At 37.5% G+C, this 19387-nt stretch overlaps 1 protein-coding gene across 5 annotated transcripts in view; it reads left to right on the forward strand.

The window, feature by feature from the left end:
* Positions 1–19387, forward strand: part of PLCB1 (phospholipase C beta 1) — a 661698-nt gene that overhangs the window by 471545 nt on the left and 170766 nt on the right. For all 5 annotated transcript variants that reach the window (XM_045808882.2, XM_045808896.2, XM_045808890.2 and 2 more), the window contains one exon: positions 10923–11069. In XM_045808882.2, the coding sequence (XP_045664838.1) occupies positions 10923–11069 (147 nt within the window). The remainder of the gene's footprint in view (positions 1–10922; positions 11070–19387) is intronic.

Below are 19387 nucleotides of genomic sequence, written 5' to 3' on the forward strand. Positions count from 1 at the left end.
TTACATTTTCTTTCCTTGAAGCTCCATGACATAATTTTTTTTCTTGAGCCCTTCGCTGCCGCCGCCACCTTCCATCTGCTTTTAGGACTCGCTCAGGAACGGTTCCATGGCAGAGCTTTGATGCCATGATGGGGTCATTGCCAAGGTAACCATCCTGGTAAAAAACACAAACTCAACAGAAAAGAGCCTGACAGCGGGACTTTCATGGCACCTTAGCAATGTGCCATGAATTCTATTTAGAGATTAGCTTTTGAGCATGGGCTGCTGTACTTTTTTCTTTTCCTGGTGATGCAGCTCCTGAAGAGTGTGGTGAGAAAATACGGGGCTGAGGACTCACCCCCGGGCTCAGCAGTTTCAGGGCACAGAGGAGCATCAGCTTGTGTTACCTCACCTTACCAAAAGTCACTTCCATAAGCTTGTGAGTAGAAGATAAGGGCCTATGGATTTATTTCAGATGTCCTTCTTACTGGTGAATTAAAAAAAAAATTCTACTAGGGCTGAACAAAGAAGCTAAGAGAGGGTATTGACAGGCGGGTAACTTGTCGTTGCAATGTAAGGAAGTACAGTCAGCTCTTCTATTGTTTAAGAATTGATTTGCCCTATTCTGAATTATCTTAGTCCCCTCTTTCTGGTCTCCTTTGATGGCTTTAGACATTTAATGCTGTCTGATTAGTGCATCTGCCAGGGGCTAGTCAGAGGGAGGGAATAAAAATAAAATCGTTCTGCTGTTTCTGACACTGGGGAACACCAGAGCTTGGAACTTTCTGGAGCATCTCCAGGGAAAGGAGTCATAGCCTTCTCTATTCAAGACATCATACTGGTCTGGAACTTCCCCTAGACTTGGGACAAGGAAGTCCTGGTCGACAAGTGCACTCAGAACCAGGAAGAAAAGATGTCCTTTAGTTCTCCCTTCTCTGCCGCCTCTCCCTTCCCTGGGGCACAGTTAGAATATTTTGTTGCTGTGTGTACTGGAGAAGGGTGAGAGGACTTGGAAAGGAAGAGAGGAAATTTCTCATCTGTTAAATACTCCCAACTAGGGGCGCCTGGGTGGCACAGCGGTTAAGCGTCTGCCTTCGGCTGAGGGCGTGATCCCGGCGTTATGGGATCGAGCCCCACATCAGGCTCTTCCGCTGTGAGCCTGCTTCTTCCTCTCCCACTCCCCCTGCTTGTGTTCCCTCTCTCGCTGGCTGTCTCTATCTCTGTCGAATAAATAAATAAAATCTTAAAAAAAAAAAAAAATACTCCCAACTACCCCAGAATTGAATATGCAATTTATTTCAGCTGCCTTAGAATTTAGTTCCAGAAGTCTCCTTAAATTTTTTTGAGATTTAATCAGATAATTTCTCAGGCAGTGCTTTGAACTCAAATTGTAATTTTACATGAGAGACTTGGGAAATAAAATTACATTAAATCAAGTTAAATCTGGATGTATTTTCTTCTGATTTAATGAAATCATGAGGGACACATCCCAGGACCACCATAAGGGGAGTTGAACAATTCACTGGTACTCATAAAATCAAAGGCCAGCTTGTCTCTGTCATGACTGCCTTAGAAAAGTGTGGACTTTGACACCTCCTTACACACACTTTCATATCTGTTCCCCACCAGCAGCCTCGTGAGGTTGGCAAGAGAAGCCAAGGGGACCAAGCACCTTTCTAGCTGATAAGTATCTGAGAGCTCAGACTGCTTCTGTGACTCTGACTATGCTCTACCTGGGAAAAACCTGACTGACAAATTACCCATCTAGTGCTCTCTGTGATGAGATATTAGTCACTGCTCACTCTTCACTAGAAAGATGTAAATAAAAGAAAACCAGAGAGACCCATGATAAGTCTCTGACCAGGCAAAGTAGGTCTATGACAGAAGACCTTCAGTTCTTCCCATCTGATTCCATTTTACCCAAAAATAGTAGGATCAAGCAATAAAGCATATGATATCTGACTTTTTAAACTTAAAACTCTGCGGTGTGGTGTAGTAGAAAAAATCATGGAATATCAGGAGAAATGTGATAGCCTGAATATATTCATCTGAATTAAATTCTCTTTAAACCAGCTAAAATTACATTAAAGGAAATATTTTTCAAAGGCATAATCTGGCAAAGGTGGAGACAATAGGACAAGGGACAATAATTACATAATGTTGGCAGCTAGCTATATGCTTACAGCTATAACAGTTCTGACAGAACTGATCATAGATCTGCCACGTGAAAAGCTGAGGACCAATCTGAGTTATTCCATGAACCCCTAAAAGTCTTAAAATTGATGATCTTAGGTTCATCTGGAAGTGGTTTAGAGGTACAGCCTAAAATAAGGAGGACTGGTTGACTATTATTTAAGGAATCGTGAGAACTCCCACTTGGATAAAGACTAAAAGTTTACTCTCTGGAGACAAGAAAACAGAGGGTCTGAGGATGACACAGCCCCAGGTGAAGGCAGGGCTACCACACTGAAAGCAAGGAGATAAAGTTACATATTTTATGTATGCATAAACGTACCAAGTGTTGAGTCCTCCATCCTTCTTTCCCCATGTGCTCTGGAATGCCGGCATCCAGGCCTGCACTCTCCCGGCAAGTGATTAAATAGATCTTCTCTCAGGACTCTCATCAGCCCAAGATGAAAGACCTAAAAGTACTGACATTAGGGGTTGCTCCAAAGAGACAGACTGATTCCTCCACAGTGACAATTTATTTTCAATTTATTGTCAGTTATCCGGATGCATTCATAAATCCAAACAAACTTTTTAGTTTAGCAATTTGAACAGAAAACTAAAAATTATTAGACATATGAGGAAAACTTTTTTTTTTTTTTTTTTTTAAGTAAAAATAAGGAAGGGCGCTTGGGTGGCTGTCAGTTAAGCCTCTGACTTCAGCTCAGGTCATGATCCTGGAGTCCTGGGATTGAGCCCCACGTTTAGCGCTCTGCTTAGCAGGAAGTCTGCTTCTCCCTCTCCCTCTGCCCCTTCCCTTGCTCCTTCTCTCTCTCTCTCTCTCTCACTCACTCTCAAATAAATAAAATCTTTTTTTTAAAAAAAAGTAGAAATAAGGAAAATATGTAACTTTGGACAAAACAATGGTTATGTAGTGAGAAGAAAAACTTTAAATATACATATGTTATTTATATCCTTAGAAAGATAACAGAACATATTGCACTATTGAAAAAGAACACAATGCTGTTTTTTAAAGAAATGTCAGAGAACACACACTGGCTCTCAGACATTGAAAAAAGGGCAGGAGAAACAAAAAACTAAAAGAAGTGTTGGGAACAAAGCTGAGGAAATCTCTCAGAAAGTAGAACAAAGAAAGAAAATTAAAAATAGGAGAGAGGATGTATTAAAATGCAAAATTTGCCCAAATAATGTTCCAGAAAGAGAGAACAGAGAAAATTTTCATAAAGATAATTCATGAAATGCTTCAAATAAAAGGATAATAGCTTTTATGCTAAAAGGGGTCAAAGATTGCCCAGCACAGAAGATAAAAATAAACCCACACCAGAGCACAGCATTGCAAAATTTCGGGAAACTGGAACTGAATACGATGCTAGAAATTTCCAGAAAGAGAAAATAAACAATTTTTTTTAAATAGGCCACATATCTGTTTTAAGGATGGTGAATCTGTAAGTCTTCAAACCTCTTAATAGCCACACTAGAAGCTAAAAAACAATGAAGCAAATTTTCCTACAAAAATTTAAAAGAAAATTTTTTCCAGCCTAGAATATTATACCCAGCTAAACTAGCAATCAAGGATGCCAGTGTCATGAAGCCATGTTAGACATACAAGTCTCAAAATATTTCACACTCATGAACCCTTTCTCAGGAATCTACTGACATATGTGCTGCCACTAAAATGAAAAGACTAATCATGTGGGGCGCCTGGGTGGCACAGGGGTTAAGCGTCTGCCTTCGGCTCAGGGCGTGATCCCGGCGTTGTGGGATCGAGCCCCACATCAGGCTCCTCCACTATGAGCCTGCTTCTTCCTCTCCCACTCCCCCTGCTTGTGTTCCCTCTCTCGCTGGCCATCTCTATCTCTGTCGAATAAATAAATAAAATCTTTAAAAAAAAAAAAAAAAAGAAAAGACTAATCATGAAAGAAGAAGACATGGTATACAAAAAATAGAAGAGATTCAACAAAGAGTAGAAGTGAAAGAAATGGAAGTTGATCAATCTAGATTGGAGTAGGTCATAAGACTCCAAAAAAGACTTCTTCAAGAAAGTAAAACTGGGAGAACATGTGTTCTGTTTGAACATTTTGCAAAGAGATTTAGATAACTGGTGGAGCATTTGAAGTTGGATTCGAGATATGTGCAAAGAAATTAAGCAAATGACAAAACAAGACAATTATCAACTACAGGGAAAATTTTAAATTGTGCATGGAAAGAAAAATAATTGTCGGTTTACTATGTGACTCAGCCCTGAATAGAATACACAGTCATGATAATATAAGCACTGAATACTGATCTAACTAAATTACAATGTAACTATCTCAGAAGGATGAGAAGAATGTGTACATATGCTGTGGGGTGGAGAGAAGAAAGAGCAATATCCTCATCTCCCATGGTGGGAAGTCAAAAAATAGTACAACAAACATATTATTTCAAGATGTAGGGGTAAATAACAAAAGTATCAACTAAAATATTTGGAAGCATTTGCTTCTAATCAAGGGGAAATGAAGGAGCTTGTTTCTACTATCCATCATAGTAGAAGTGGTTCTAGACAGCAGCTATGAAAGAGGTCTAAATTTAGAAAACAACCCTTACTTATTGCAAGTGGACCATACTGTTATCCTTTAGACATCTCCTGCATTCGTGTCTACATCAGAAGCAAATCAGTGGGTGGCTTCTTAACTGTACCTTTGTCACTCCACCAACTGGCCACACTCAGCCTCTCCTTACTCCTTCCTTCCAAATTCAGTCCATTAACAATTAAAATTAAAAGCCAATTCTCCTCTATTTTCAGCCAGACCTGGGCAGCAGAATGGTAAAAGAGAAAGTGGAGCAGAACTGGACCAAAATGAGTTGGACCAGAAGGTTCTTATGTGGCCAACATGAAATTGGTGACTTTGTCTGCTAAATGGGACTCCAAACTCTGTAGCTACATGTACATTAGGACATTACCCTAACTGAATAGAAACCTGAACTTCACATCAAAGGGCATCAAAAAGGAATTGTATATGCTATGCTTTTTAAGTCTTGAAGGTTAGGACACTGATGGACACATCCTCATTATTCTTAACCTCTGGCACACAGAGTTGGGCCCTCACTAAAAATGTGCTCATTAATAACCACCAACAAGGGTGCCCCAACCAACTTCAGGGTAAAGTCAAGATTTCTTGTTCTTCCTAGAGAGACTTGATCTGAAACATCTTTTCTTAGATGCCTGGAACAGGAGTTCAAGGGAGAAAGTTCTGTTGATCTAGCTTTCTAGAAGCCAGTAGATAAAGGAGTCAGGACCTGAGAAGGTGAGAGAACCAGTCCATCAAGCTCTTGATAGACCATTCTTCTGTTCTAGTCTCCAGAGCTCCCTTTTGTGGACACAGATCCTCCTTACTCTTAATTGTTCCCAAAAGCTGTGGGATGGCCCCAGGTTTAGAGAAGGTATCAGAGTAGCTCGTACCTCATAAATATACAAGAGCCTTTGCGTGCCCTTGTAAGCATGAGATAAATCCATCTGAGGGCCACTGGACACACCACATGGTTTTAAAGCATCCCTGGAAGGTCTCATTTTGTCACAATAGAATTTCAAATTTCTGTCTTCCCGACATGTTCAGGAGGACCCCAGGGGAGCCCCAGCATTATCTGCCCCATGGGAAGGAGGGAGGCAGAAAGAGGCAGAGGTACTGTTGCTGGCCATGACATTTGTGCAACACTCCATGACAGATTCTTTGCAGCAAAGATATTGCTGAAGAATTATGAGACATATGAATGGCCCTTGGGGACCACTGCTTTGTCATGCCACTTGCCTCTTTTATCTCTTTCAAGATCGTTTCTCCCCACTGAAGTCAGATCTTTCCACTCTTGCCTCACTGGTTTCCTTTTTCATTGAACACCAGAACTTCTGAACAGAAAAGTTTCATAGAGCAGCGTTTTCCTATTCCTTAAGGGAGTACTATTTTTCATACTTTAGTAGGTGCCATTATATGAGTAACATGTCCAGTTAGAAAAGTACCAATCTTCTATTAAGAAAATATGTAAGGGGCTTTATTCGTAGCCTTTGTAAGCTAGCCTTATTCTTTTGGACTTCTCTTCTTGATTTTATTCTAGAAAATTGAAGCATTGCTTTTAGTTGTGGCTTGATGTTTCCTAATATCATCCTAATATGGGACGGTTTGTTTTAATTTAGCTAATAATCATCCCTAATACATTAAACTACTTGAACTCACTGAAGTTTAGAGGAAGAAGGACTTAAGAGCCCATACAGTTTACCCAGCCTGTGGTTGAAGAATTTGTCCCTGATCAGTTACTGCTGACAGATAAGGAAGCTAGATTTCTTGTTCTGTTACTAATTGTTTAGAAAAGCAATGTTTCCTATCTTAATTCTCAAGGTTTTTCATTTTTCTATGCTCCTCAGTGGACCAGGAAAAAAAATTGTAAGCAGTTTTGCAAAAACAGTACAAGGTTGATGGAGAAAGAAGGACTGATACTTTTAAATCAACAGCAACAGAAATAATCCAGCTCTAGGTTATATACAACAAAGGAAACTCCTGTAAGAATCTGCTTTCTGTCCCAAAGCCAGTCAGAACTATTTTTTAAGCTAATTCATTATGCCAAAAAAATCTGCATTTTTGCAAATGTACTTCCGAGCCTGACTTATAAGCCTACTACGCCTTATACTTACTGTTTCATTGGCTTTTCTTGACTTTCACATATCTCTGCCTAGTCATTTGATGCATCAGAAGTCTTGCACATTGGCTCCTTTATTAGCAAAGCCAAGCTTTGGGGTTGAAAAGTTGCTCCCAAGTGTCTGCTTACCAGCAGTCTGCAATCATATTCTGAACTCGCCTCAAAACTCTTGCATTGTGTTCTTATTCAAAGTTAGGTAAATTCCTTCACTGGGGATTTTTTAATTATTCAGTAAAACTAATTATAAATAGTCCTCACAAATACTGACTCACTCAACTCTTTTTTTACTGATTTTAATCTAAACTAAAAAAAATTATGTTAAAATCAACTCCTATGAAATAGTAGAGAAGATAACCAAAGGTTATGTTTAATTGATCTATAGAACATTAACCAGTTTTATATTCAATTTAACAATATTTTTATAAGTTTGGGGGTTTTTTGTTTTGGGTGATGTGCTGACAACACATATGTATGCCTTAGTGTCTCATAGCTCTCTTTGAAATAGCTTTGTCATCATCCTGCTTTTCTCATTAATGAATTAAATGAAACTTTGACACGTGTTCTTAGGCATATTGTAAAGTATAACTTGACCTTAATTATAATATCCTCATTTGAAAATAACAAATATATAGCTTATATCCCCCCACTTCTCTGTCCTGCACCCATGAAACACAACAAAATTAATCATAAGCACGGCTCAGAATTTTTCTCAACATGAATCCCCAGAAGGCACTAGACACAATAAATGGGCATCGATACTAAAGTTAAAATTAGTCATCCTCACCATATTGGTGTGTTTTGTTTTAATTGCTCTCTAAAGTTGCTGATCGGACCAAAGGATATTTATTCCTGCAAGATAATAGACATGACAGCCTGCGAGTCACCAGCACCATAAAAACAGTTGGTTTAGTCCCACAATATTTTATTGCTGTCATTTCTATGCCTTCAGAAGGAGCATACACTTGTGAGTTTTCCACACTCCACAGCTCCCTGGGGTGCACATTATTCCATCAGTCACATTACTTTTTCTTTGCTGGCCCCTAAAGACACTTGCCTTGACTGCCTGTCCTCTGAGAAAAAACTGGAGTTAGAGGCTGAGCTGTATGAAATTGTCATCAGCATAGGTTAAAAATGCCAAAATTAGCAATTTCATCTGACCTGATCAAAGAATCAAAATCATGCTATCCTTGGTGATCTTCCAGTTTGAAATGAATTTATTTCCTATTTTGAATCACTAATCAGCCAAAAAAAAAAAAAAAAAAAAAAGGACTGACACAAAGATATAAACACACACCCTGCTTTGGAGGAGCTCACGCCTGGTTTCCAAGGCGTGAATGATCATATTTTCTGTTAGATTGTGCGCTCTATGAAGGCAGAGGCTGTGCTTCACTCTGCTTTATTTTTCTGTGTACTCATCACATGGCAGACGTTCAATAAATCTTTGTTGAACAAGAAGGTAGCGAAGTGGACGGTAATGAGAGAAGAAAGAAGGAAAGGAGAGAGGGAGGGAGGAATGGGCACTAGGTTGAGAAGCTGCCAAGATGGACGGGTCACAGAAAAAAGGAAGACCATGAAGAAATTAGGTTTTTTTTAAATTATTTGTAATGAGTTCTATATTCCAAAATAGTTTTTAAAGCCGTCTATTGAAATAGCTTTGACTGTAAGTGGCATTGATTTGGGTTTGTTTCCAAAATGAAACCCGTCTGAAAGGATATATGCATTTCACCATAACCGACTTTGAAAAAAAGGCTTCAAGCTCAGTACCCGAAGTGTTCTCATCAATGGTACCATGTTCAGAACAATCACTTTGTTAGGTGATGGTGATTTGGAGGTACAAACTATAGCGTCTCTTAAATATTCATATAAACAGGGGCACTTGGTGGGCTCCGTCACTGGAGCATGCAGCTCTTGATCTCAGGGTTATGAGTTTGAGCCCCACGTTGGATATAGAGATTACATAAAAATAAAATCTTAAAAAAAAAATTCACACAAACATAACAGTACGAGGACCTTCATGTATTTATTTCTTATTTCTAATGCACGAGACCTTCTTAACACTTCTTCATTTTGTCATTATTGAAATTATCAAGGTATATGTTAGGGCTGACTTTTAAGAAGTTCAGAGTCAAATTATTATTCCTATATCAGTCTGTTTAGGAAGATTTTTCTTTTTCTAAAACCCAGCCTCACTCATCAAGAGCCAATGACCAATTTTTTTTTTAATTTTCCTACTCCTGGAAAATATTAAAGGCAATTTAGCTATAATGTTTCCAGAATTGGGAAAAATATTCATCAGTTACTTTGAGAAACTTACTGGATGTAAAAAGATTTACAGGGGCGCCTGGGTGGCTCAGTCAGTTGTGTCAGACTCTTGATTTTGGCTTGGGTTGTAATCTTGGGGTCTCAGGATTGAGCCCCATGTCATGCTCCACACTCAGCAGAGAGTCTGCCTCTCTCCCTCTCCCTCTTACTCTGCCCCTCCCCTCTCTCTGTCAAATAAATAAATAAATAAACGATTTATACTGTGGTAGTCAATACTAGCTTTGACCCTTGCAGATGGCATACCTCTTATCATTCAAGAGTAATCTTCAATAAAAATTAGAATTATTATATATCATGTTTTTACCTTCAAGTTTGGTATAGAGGTGAAGAGAAGGAAAAAACATTGATGAAAGAGTAACTTGCTAGAACTTTAACAGAAAGCAACTTGGTTATGTACACTAAAAACCTTATAAGTCTGTGTTGTCTTTGAACCAGCTATTCTATTCCTGGGAATTCATTCTAAGGAAATAATTAAGAGTTTGAACAAAAACTTAACCATCAAAGAATTCAGTACAATGTCATTTATACTAGTGAAAAATTAGAAGCAACTTTAATGTCTGATGGTAATGGAATATTACTTAGTTGTGCTATGGTCACATATCTTATACATATGAGATATAAATATTATAGGTTACATGACAATTTTTATCATATATTGTTCTGCTAATACAAAGGTTACTAATCTAATTATGGTTAATCTAATAAAGTTACTAAATTATTGCACCTTCATGAAAGAATTACACACACATACCCATTTTTTTTTTTTCCTGGAAGCATACACACCAAGATTGTAACAGTACCTAGGTCTGAAGATAGAGTTAGGCATGTTTAGAAAAGTTTTAGTTTTCCTAATTTTTTGAACATATATCACTATTATGTTAATACAAAACTGTTTCAACAAGAAGAAAGAAATGCTACCCTACAATGTTGACAAGTAACATCTCCACTGCTCACAAATATGCTGGGGGTTTTGAAGCTCTGATTGTTAAGGATGAAGAAACAAACTGTGGTAATGGATCAAAAGAGTGAGGTCGGCCTCTCTGGGCAGTCCGTAAAGATTACTGCGATAAAGATAAAGGATTATCTCAATATTTAGCATTAGTCACTTCAGAAAGGTTACAACGAAAGCAAAAATTCTAAGTGGGATCCAAGTAAATGCAAGTGTGAGTCATATTTCTTCCATTTGAAGTCATTCTAAATAAGAAATTTAAAGACCGCCTTGTTTATGAGCATTTGAGTTTTTATTCCTAGGACAGACTCATTTGTGGTCATCTGTAGTTTCTGTTTCAGAGAAAAAGATCATTAATTGGAAACACTTCTGCTTCATTTTAAATAATAAAACCACTCGTGAATAACTTTTTTTTATTATAAATTAACATATATACATAACAGAAACTTTGGAAATTCACTCCTAATTGTATTACCCAGAGATAAGCACTAATAACATTTTGATGTCCATTCATAAAGTTGATAACCATTTTTAATTTAAAAACAAGAGACTGGTGTTTAGGTATTTAAATCTTCTGAAAGTTAATGAGGTTCACGTAAATACATTTTTCTCCATTATCTGTGGTATTGGGAGATAATTGTTCTGAAATAACATAATCCTTGACTACTATTATCCGTGTTAAAATGCAATTGTGACTACTATCTTCTACCTTGGATGTACCAGAGTTTTCTGGAAAAAAAAAAGTTCAAGCATCATGATACCAGCTACCCATAGAAAGAACTCATTCACATTCTTCTTAATTCTTCATTTCCTCCAGGACAGATATCAGTGGATGGCTTTATGCGCTATCTAAGTGGAGAAGAAAATGGAGTCGTTTCGCCTGAGAAACTGGATTTGAATGAAGATATGTCTCAGCCCCTTTCTCACTATTTCATCAATTCCTCACACAACACCTACCTCACAGGTACAAATTCATAGTTCTTTGACAATGACTTTAGCCAGTCTCACCAAATTTCACCAACCTCTACTTTCTGTTGTTCAGAAGGGAAGGCGTGTTTTCTTTCATTTCCTATAGAACACCTCTGAGAACTGAGCTCTGGGACCAGAGGTTCTGCCTGTAAGAGGCAGTATCACTTCTTCACAACATATCTCTTCCCCAGTTTTTAAGTCTTCTGATATGTATCACGTCTGCTATCTTTGGGCCAATGGAATTTTTGTATAATTGAACTCCTTCAGTGGACTTCAAGCCATTGGCAATACTACCTAGTCTCTGGACTGTTTTCTTATACAGGAAATTTCTAAAGCATATGTAACTTGTGCTCAAGGGGAAAAGCTAATTTTACTCAAGGTGGAATGGGGCTTTAGACATAAACAAATTTAACCCTGAATGACAGCCTATACTTCATTGTAAATAGCGTCATGTGGTTTGTGCTACAGGGTAGACCAGGAAACTATGAACGTAATGACAAGGGAGATCCAGGCACTGTATATTCAAGGGTGTTGAAGAGAATTTCACAGTTTCAGTTGTATGGTGGATAAGCAGTTCTTTCATCTAAATTCCTTAAGGAGATCCATTCATCCCAGTACAAATGTATGTTGTATTGGTATCAAATAGGGCCTTGGCCTGGTATCTCACACTTGGTGAAAAAAGAGCTTAGAATAAAAATGACCCTTCAACAGAGAGAGCAAAGTAGCCTCCTGACAGTGAGATTCTCAGGATGCTTCCATATAATCTGAGAGCATCTAGTCAGAACCACATAGTCTGAGTTCTGGTCAGTCAAAGTGCAACTTGTATGTTCTTCATAAAAACTGGGTGGCTCTCAGGCTCCTTTCAGCCTGTTTTGTTTCAACTGACATTATCTACTGGGAGAGATGCATGCCAAAAACTAACTAGATTTCATGTTTGGTTCATCCTAAACTCTATTCTTGTCATTTCTTGTTGCTTAACAAATCACTCGAAAATTCAGTGGCATAAAACAGCCACCATATTACTTTGATCCATATTCTGTATGTCAAGAATTCAGATAGGGCACAAGAGGCGATGGCTTGTCTCTCTTTCCTGCTGTCTTGGGCTTCACCTGCCAGGTAAGTGCTTGGGGGTAATGAACACGTAGGGTGTTGGAATCATCTGGATGCTTCTCCAACATTTCTGGAACTTGAGCTCAGTTAGGACTTCTCATCTTTTGCCTGTAAGAGGCCTCAGCATGTAGCTTGGGCTTCCTCATAGCATGGCAGCCCCAGGGTAGGTAGACTTCTTACGTGGCAGGTCATGGCCGCAAGAACACATGTCCCAAAGAACAAGGAGGAAGCTTAATTGCCTTATGGTACTTCACCTCTGAAGTTCTGTGTGGTCACTTCTTTATCCGTCAAAAGAATCACAAACCTACCCAGATTCAAAGGGAGAAAACAGACCATAGTTCTCGCTGGAAAGAGTGTCAAAATATTTTTAATTTTGTATCTTCTCAGGAGAATCTTTTTTTTTTTAAGATTTTTAAATTTATTTATTAGACAGACAGCCAGCAAGAGAGGGAACACAAGCAGGGGGAGTGGGAGAGGAAGAAGCAGGCTCCCAGTGGAGGAGCCTGATGCGGGGCTCGATCCCGGAACGCCGGGATCACGCCCTGAGCTGAAGGCAGAAGCTTAACGACTGAGCCACCCAGGCGCCCATCTCAGGAGAATCTTAATGTTATTTGGTACCATCAACCAACTTGGCATTCTGGTGAAGTCTATAGACCCTTCTAAGAGTAGTGTTAAATGCATAAAATATAATATTAGGATGAAAGAGAAGATAATTTCCAACAAAATATTTTTTATCAAATATTAAAAAAAACAAATGTGAGATAAAACAATATATATTCCTATGAGCACAATTTAAGTATTAGCATAAATAATATGATGTGACTATTTGCAACAATGGAACATGATATGAAAATATCTATGATTTCTCCTGGTGGCAGAGTCACAGTTTTGCTTATAGTGTTGTGATTTGTGACCTGCATTTATAACTGAAGAGGTTATTAAATTTTACAGAGAGGTTTAAATTAAAGAAATTATCTTTTTTCTCATCCAAGTTTGAGGAGGTCGACAGAAACTCAATTAAGATCTTTCACTTGATAGCTTCCTAAACAACGTAACTGTAAAGACTGGCAGATGATGGCATCTTGCATTTATCATGTACTTAGCACCACAAGATTCTTAAAAATACATAAGTATATGTTCAGTTAAATTTTGGACATCGTATGTGGTTTCACCTGCCCAGAAGTCGTGCTATGCAGTGATTTTACGGTAGTCCTTTTTAACTCCAAAAATGCCTTCCAACTGATGTGTTTACATTCATTAGTATCTATATTATTTGTCATATAATAAATGAGGCAATGGTAGCAAAATGATTGAATAATAAGACTGATTGGATATACAGTCTATTCATTTTACCTTCTCTCAGAATATATTCCCTCTTTCTGCTTATCTTTATGGATTTTTAGATTATCTTAGCTTTTTATTTAGCTTTTATTTATCTTAGCTTTTAGATTTTTAGATTAGTTTATCTTTATGGTTTTTAGATTTTATGTAAGTTCACCAACCACAGCCACTGTTCTCTTTTTGATACTCAAATTGTCTCAGCTTTGGTCAATGGGAAGATTTTTTAGGCTGACATGACCCATTGACCATTGAAAATGTCCTTGCTTTCTGGCTCATAAAGACCTTCCAGGCTCACCTTGTTCCGTTCTGCACCACCATGGAATCAGACTTTTCCCCGAATAACCTCTGGTTTCTTTTAGTGGAAAAAAAATTGTATGGGTAACAGCAGTTTGAACCCTGCACAATGGAACATTGTTTCCAGACCATTTCAGTGAACAAAGCAAGAAAAGATACATTTGTGTCTGAACTGTGCCGGTTCGCAGAACTATCTTCATTCTTACCTTCTAATTTATTTAAATTCCTGATTCTATAACTCTGCTTTCTTTATCAATCTTGACACCTATGAGATTATACATAATTAGTTCAGTTACTTCACTAACAACAGTAATGGCTCCAAGAAAATTATTCGGTATCAGTAGGAACAATAAACCTATAGAATACTATTCCTTTTTTCTCTGCAATTCCTTTTTGTTGTTTTCAACTGCGTTTCATTAAGGATTTTTAGTCCAAAGAATTTCTTCCAGAGTCACTCATTCACCCTCCCTCTGAATAACTTGGTAAGCACAGATGTGTTTGAGAATTTGGCTTCATTGTGTTGGCTTGGTTTTGGACTGTTAGCATATCTTAATAGCTAATAGTTATCAGTAGTTAGAGAGCTTACTAGGAAGGAGAAGGGTCTACTCTCTTTTTTGATGAAGAAAGGCCTCAAATAGCTGTCTCCAATTTCAGTACAAAGGTTTTATATCACCACCACCTGATACACATGATTTCTGACCAAGTAAACCAATTCTCTCTCCAATTATGCAATTTCCCATAGTATTAGAATTACATATTTTCAAATATTCAGGTTTAAAACTATGTTATCTATGTGAAACCATATTCTAATCTTTATGGTTTTTTTTAACTTGCTCGCTTTTCTGAGCCATATATTATTTTACTGACATTTGCATTATGGAAGTCCACATTTTCACAATATCACCTTATCCCAATACCAGTCAAAATTTTTCATTTTCCTACAGGGGATTAAAAAGAAGATTCCATATAGTTAACAAAAAAAATGTACATATAAATTCTAATACGGGCTCTGGATGTTTTGTCTGAAATTCTCTTCTGACTTATTGGTGAAATTTGGTTTTACTTCATACGATATTATTAGTATCCTTGCTTTTATTATAGATAAACCTAATGTAGAACTCTAATGCAGAACTCTCCCAGAGGCTTTTGGGTAAAATATAAATGGTGATGATATAGAAATTCAAACTTCCCAAAGCCAATTAAGAATATTATAAAATAAATTTATAACCAATGTGTAACCCAATAGAATCCAATTAAATGTTAAAATCGATATCTAGGAAATGAGATTTTACATTTTATAGGCATTTCCAGAACAAGTAGAAAATTTTTCTGTAGAAATGTTATTTCACATAAAGGGTATTTGATGGAAAAAGGAGTTTTCCTACTCGAATGAGTTTTTAAAATGCTAGGTAAAAAGGTTTGTACTTACTGCAGTATGTTTTGAATATAGGGAAAAAAACTTACTGATTCACAATCATTAAGGTTCTGATCAACCCTCTTCCCCCACAGTCACCACCCTACTTATTTTCCTGGAGCACACTGAGAGCTGGTATTCCTGAGACATGGCTAGTCCAGATTCAGATAAGGAGGATTTTGATATTTGGAATGTTGTCTTTCCAGCATTCAAAGGAACTATAAAAACTAAATGTACAGTATGAAAACCAATCAATTTAGCAATGTGTTATTGTTATTATGTCTATTTCTTTACTCATTATTGCCCCTTTGTTGACCATCAAGATGCCCAAAAGGAAAAATAAATAGGATCATTGAGAGAAATGCATGCACAGAATGAGTTGATTTTTAATTATGATGGTCATTTTTCTAGGGTTTTGGATAGTCTTGGCAGTACATCAAGTAGTGATTATGTTTTAAATTATTGTTTTTCCTTGAGGAATCCACCCTATGACTCAAAACAAAATTCTCTCAGGACAGAACAGTATGCACTCATTTCAACCTATACTTTTTCAGCTCTTCATAAATCTTCCCATACTCCAATCCTTTTGGGAGATAATTGCTTCAAATTCATGGACAACGCAAAGTAGTATATCTCTGAATAATTAACATCCTCATTCAGCTTAGAAAAAAAATAGATTTGAGGTTTTTGTTATCCTCTGATGAATTAAATTATCTGATTGAATATATCAAATAATTATTCAACTCCTCTTCTCACATATATGCTCTGGACTGCAAAAAAGTTCTAGAAATAATTCAAGGCATAGTTTTACCCTTGTCATTTATACACTACCAACCCAGACAGAGTGTCACTCTCTACTTTCCCATCTCTCCTATCCTTTTAACCCTTAGCATATGTAACCTTTTATAATTTAGTTTTGGTGTAAAATATACACAAACCTGTGAAAGTTAAGTGGTAGAATGGGAAGAGGTCATGTTTAGCAAATAGACCACATTCAGATCTTCCTTTAAGTAAATTAACTCTTCTAAGCCTTAGTTTCTTCACTTGTGAAATGAAGGTAAATTGAGACAGCCAGAGTGTTTTTGGCCATAAGTAATAGGATACTGTTACTTAATGACTTAAATGTTAAGGAATTTATTGCCAATCACAACAAGAAGTCCAGAAGCAAAGTGGTAGAGGGTTGATTAAACCAAAAATTCACTGATGTCATCAGAGACCCAGATGCTTTCTGTCTCTTTGCTCCCCTTATGGCTGCAAGATGCTTTTGCACCATGAGCATTGCCTCCCTATGCAATAAGATCCACATGTGGCACAGGGGAAGTCCCTGTCTTGTGGCCCTTTGTATGAGTGAGGTGGCCCCCCCAACCCTACCCTGTAGCCTTTCCTTTACACTGTATTAGATATAGCCCAGAGCTACACCACACAGCAGTACTCACATTAATCACTAACGTGGGCCACAGAACTCCTGTGCATGATTAGGAAGAATTAAGATTTACCCCAGGACTGAGGAGGGGATCCTGAAGCATATCAGAACCTTAATTAAATAGAATCGAAATAGAATTCTATTGGTGAGAAGAAAGAGAAAGAAAGGGAAGCCAAGAAGAATGAGGTTGGGGTAAGAGTTTAAACTCCCTGGCACATGAGAACATCTCTGTTATGTGTACTTGCCTACCTACCTAGATGGGTAAGGGTAAAGAATAGGTCTCATGTCATTTTTGCATCCCCAGGAGCTCATATTTTGCCTCCCACAGAGGACATGTTTGGGAATGTGCACAGATCCTAATGGTGAGGCTTATATGATCAGTAAGGCATATGCTGAAAGTTGCTTCCCCACTTTCTCACTTAAGCCTCCTTATGGCAATTGGATCCATGTTGAAGACAGCTTCATGGTCTCCCTGAGGCAGCTGGCAGATACTGTGGGAGAGACATCAGATCATACTCATGCCCCTAGGAATGGTCAAGATGAATAACACATCCTTTATATTTTGGACAGTTTCCTCAACTCTAACTGTGGAATTAGGTGACCTGAATGGCTGACACAGCACTGAAAGCAAAAGGAGAAATAGTTCCCATCTCCATTTATTGAAGGAGATACTGTTTATTGAAGAAGGCCACTGAATTAACAAATGCATAATGTTCTGGAAACTTTTTGCATAGAGGTTGAAAAGAAAATATGTAATGATAACTGTAAATACAGACAATTTCTCAGAAGCCTGTGTTAATAGAGGGGTGTTATTTTCAATTTTCTGGTCTCTTCCATCCATGGATGCCTTGGGTAATCTTAGACAAAGCACATTGAATGTAGCCAGCCAACCAAAATGAATGCAGTCAAGTGAGAAGTTGCAGAGCTATGACTTGGGGCAGTATTATGAATTAATCTGAGATGGAGCTTTGGCTCCCAAGTTCAATCATGGACTTGGAATGTACTCCAGAGGGTATTCACAGCCAGGCAGAGGTGATGTCAGATACTAGTTTCAGAAATAACAAGGGTTGAGGGACTCATGACATATCATTAATTCCAACCCCAGGCAATCCCCTGGCCCCAGAAGCTATATTTATTGGATGTAATCAAATGGAAATATAATGGGCAGGTGGGATATAATAATGAGGAGTTAGGAATGTTAGGGAAGAAAAATAAACTAGGTTTGAGGATTTAGGCAGAAAAGGAGGAAATAATGGATAATATTAATACATATTTGGAAAAAAAAATCTCCATAAATGAAGGAAAACACACAGGAAACCTAACATGCATGCCAAGGAATAGGACAATTATGGGTAAATGTGAGTTTTCCTAAAATATGCTTTCTTTGGGAGGCTTCCATTTCTTATAAATACTATTCATTTTAAGATTGAACAACAGTTGATTTTGGAAGGATTATTTTGGGCTTAGGTGTTGGACAATAAACACAACATAGACACTCTCTCTCTCATCTTCCATTTTTTAGTGTTTTTTTTCTTCATATTCCTTTGCATCTCACGAACCCAACCCCATGCCTTATGATGTCTTTAAAAACATTAACTGATCAACATTCAAAAAGTACATCAAATTCCTCTTATTCTTTGAATGATTAAAAAAGAAAAATTGCATGCAAATCCAAAGAAATGTTTCTAGAGATTTTTTGAATCTTTTATGACTGAAAACTCTAGTGTGAATTAGGTATTTATCTACTTCAATCTACCATTAAACCTTCTCTAGCTTATGAACCCATGGCAACTTCCCTACTGAAGTTAGAAACACTCAACGACCAATTAATGAAATAGATTCAGAAATCGTAATGATATTGGATAGTCAGAAATACACTTAAACAATTTGCTACATAATACACAAGAAAATCTGCTCTGCTCTTTAATAACATACAATTTTCTGCAGGAGCTAGCATTTTTAATGAGTTAACCAAGTATTATTTGAATCCTTCACTTCCTTTAGCTAAAGTAGCCCCCCCTTAAGCTTAAAAATCACGTAAATGACTATCTTTTCTCCTCACCCTCACTGTCCCTAACCCCCCCCCCCTTTTTGCTGCAGCAGAGACCTTTATTACAACAAACTTTGAGTCAATTATAAATGGCAAATTGATTACCTAGCATTAGGAACTTTCTAGATTACTTTGTCAGCATTTCTTCTTTTGCAAACACATTTGTGTGTTTAAAAGGCCCAATTTTTTCAGCAGAGAAAAGTGATTATGAAAACCTACTTAATCAGCCTTTCAGGCATTTACTAGGGCTCTGTAGAACTCAAGAATGTCATCCTTTTGTTATGCTGATGTTTGGGTGTTGTGACATGCATATAAAAATAAAATTAAGCCAACAGGCTTAATCCCATTTTCTTTGTCCTGTATGTCTCCACCACACAGAGCCTGTCTATTTCAAAGTCATTTTGACAGTTTTCATCAGCATGTCACTTTTTAACTGACTATTTAAAAAATGATGGAGACTTAAAGAGTAGAAATCAGAGAAAATCTTCAATGTGGAAAACCAAAAACTTCCATTTGTGTGTTGATGGTGGGCTTGTCTCAAAGGTTATTTATTATTAATCTTTAAGAAATAACTTATCAAGAAGTGAGTACCTTCCAATAACTACTGAAATGGCATAGGACTAATTTCGTTTCCATTCCTACTCTCAGACTTCGCAAGTGCTTTGATTATTAACAATTCTT

This window comes from Ursus americanus, chromosome 22, assembly GCF_024610735.1.
Source record: "Ursus americanus isolate L20-20 chromosome 22, mUrsAme1.1.p, whole genome shotgun sequence".
NCBI lineage: Eukaryota > Metazoa > Chordata > Mammalia > Carnivora > Ursidae > Ursus > Ursus americanus.